General features: G+C 40.1%; 1 gene segment (V, D, J or C); it reads left to right on the forward strand.

Annotated features, from left to right (window-relative positions):
• The first annotated feature begins 1,037 nt into the window (after positions 1 to 1,037).
• Positions 1,038 to 2,230, forward strand: part of LOC122548223 — a 7,127-nt gene continuing 5,934 nt past the window's right edge. Inside the window, 2 exon segments of the C gene segment in view lie at positions 1,038 to 1,338; positions 1,746 to 2,117. Coding sequence covers positions 1,038 to 1,338; positions 1,746 to 2,117 — 673 coding nt within the window.

The following is a 2,230-nucleotide window of genomic DNA, read 5'->3' on the forward strand; positions in this document are numbered from 1 at the left end:
CACATTTGATGAACTGGGATAAACGTGATCTCATTGAGCTTCTTTAACATGCTCTCTGTAATTAGTGGATGAGGCAGGAGAATAAATTCTGGTGGGAATGCTACAATAGAGATGAATGAACGAGGAACTCGAGACAGGCTGATTTAGCCTGGTTTGGGGTGGCGATGTTTACACAGTGAGTAGTGGATGTCTATAAAATTAGTGTACATTTCCATCGCATTTGTAGATTAATTTAAGATGCTTTTGTTTTTTTTTCTCCCCTGCTCTATGAAAAAATTAAAAACTGCAGCTTGGTAAATAAAGTGGAAGTACAGACCAGTTATGAACTAACTGAATAGAGGGAAAGACTTAAGGAGATGGGTGTCCTTCTCGATATCCAATGCTGTACTCAATGTCTTTTTTTCAGATCTACTCCAAACACAGCCCATGAGGAACAATAACATAATTTAGACAATGACATCACACCAATAACGCAAAGTATTTTTGATCACGTTAGATATAATGAACAGAATTTCCATGGCTGTTCACCGCTCCTGTAACACTTTAGAACGCTGCAAAGAGAATAATTATTATTTATTATAATTTGTCCAAAATTTGGGATGTGATTTGGCTGTCAGCGTGACCAGCAGCACTTGCACCTAAGGGTTATGAACATGTAAATGAACTCATTATATTCAGATTACTCTTGTCACAAGTATCAATAGATGGTCTTAAGTGAGAGACAAACTCCGAAAGAAAGGTAATTCCATGGGTTACATGATGGTATCTTCGATGATTCTACTTTTTTCACAGGTTTCACTTGTTACAAAGCCAGTGTTCTTTCGGAATAATTACACAGGGTATGTTATAGGTAATCACAAATGCTTTCACAGATCAAAATACATCAACAATAGTAAGCATCGTTTCAGCAATAGTTGGAGTTGCCATTTTGAAGGTGGTGTCTTCACCCTGTGAAGGAGTAATCTGAAGATTAGCTGTTTGTATCAGAAAGGGGCATTTTTCATTGACTTTGATTTTTGTTTCATAGAAGATACCAAATGTGCCACCGTAACACCGTTAAAGTCCTCCCACCGCCAGTAGAACAAGTCTTACTGGAGACGACGGTGACGTTAACCTGCGTTGTGTCCAATCTTCCTTCTGGAGTTAACGTTACCTGGATGCAAGAAAAGAAGCCTCTGAAATCAGAGATTGCTGAGCAGCCTGGACAGAATCCCGACAGCGTGATCAGCAAATTAGACATTTCTACTGAAGCCTGGCTGAGTGGCGTTACTTTTGAATGTGTGGTGTACCATCAGAATCTACCGACTCCACTGAGAGATTCCATCCACAAGGAGACAGGTGAGCGGTGAGATTAAAGCACGAAGCATCCCATGTGTAATCCAGATCCAGTTACATCAATGTCAGGCTTTGATTGGTAATGAACAAACACTGTTGGGAGCATTAATGATGCATCTGAAGGCAGGATAGCTAAGTCGCTGATTCAGAAAAAGATAGACCAAAGGATATTCTATTCTGATTAAGTCAGATAAGGTGGGAAGAAGCCTGGGTTGTGACGTCACCATCAGCAATGACAGGTGGGCAGAATGCCCTTGTTGTGGGCTGGAAACATGGAGGCAACTTTCACATTAAACTTTACTCTTTTTACTGAACAGAATGTGTATCTTACTGCTCCTTTAGAAAACGAAAGTGAATAAATACCAAATTTAAAATGGTGTATATTTAGTGAAATTGTGATATTGATTCAGGACTTTTTTGGTTGATTTATATTTGTCTCAAATATTCTGCTGTGATTAATCCGCTGGAGCTATCAGTGTCGGTCCTCCTGCCACCAACAGAAGAAATCTCCGCTCAGAGGTTTCTCTCCCTCACCTGTTTAGTGAGAGGATTCTCCCCCCGAGAGATCTTCGTCAAGTGGACAAACAATGACAAGCCAGTTAATCCCAGTAACTACAAGAACACCGAGGTGATGGCGGAGAGTGACAACACCTCCTTCTTCATCTACAGCCTGTTATCCATTACAGCGGAGGAGTGGGCCAGCGGTGCTTCTTACTCCTGTGTGGTGGGACATGAAGCGATTCCATTGAAGATCATCAACAGAACAGTCGATAAATCCAGCGGTAAACCGAGTTTTGTAAACATTTCACTTGCACTGATGGACACAGTTAATTCATGTCAATAAAAATCTCAAAGTTGCATTTAATAATTCAACAAAAGTAATAAAGTTTTTTTT

This window comes from Chiloscyllium plagiosum, unplaced genomic scaffold (assembly GCF_004010195.1).
Source record: "Chiloscyllium plagiosum isolate BGI_BamShark_2017 unplaced genomic scaffold, ASM401019v2 scaf_7881, whole genome shotgun sequence".
In the NCBI taxonomy this organism is placed as follows: Eukaryota; Metazoa; Chordata; class Chondrichthyes; order Orectolobiformes; family Hemiscylliidae; genus Chiloscyllium; species Chiloscyllium plagiosum.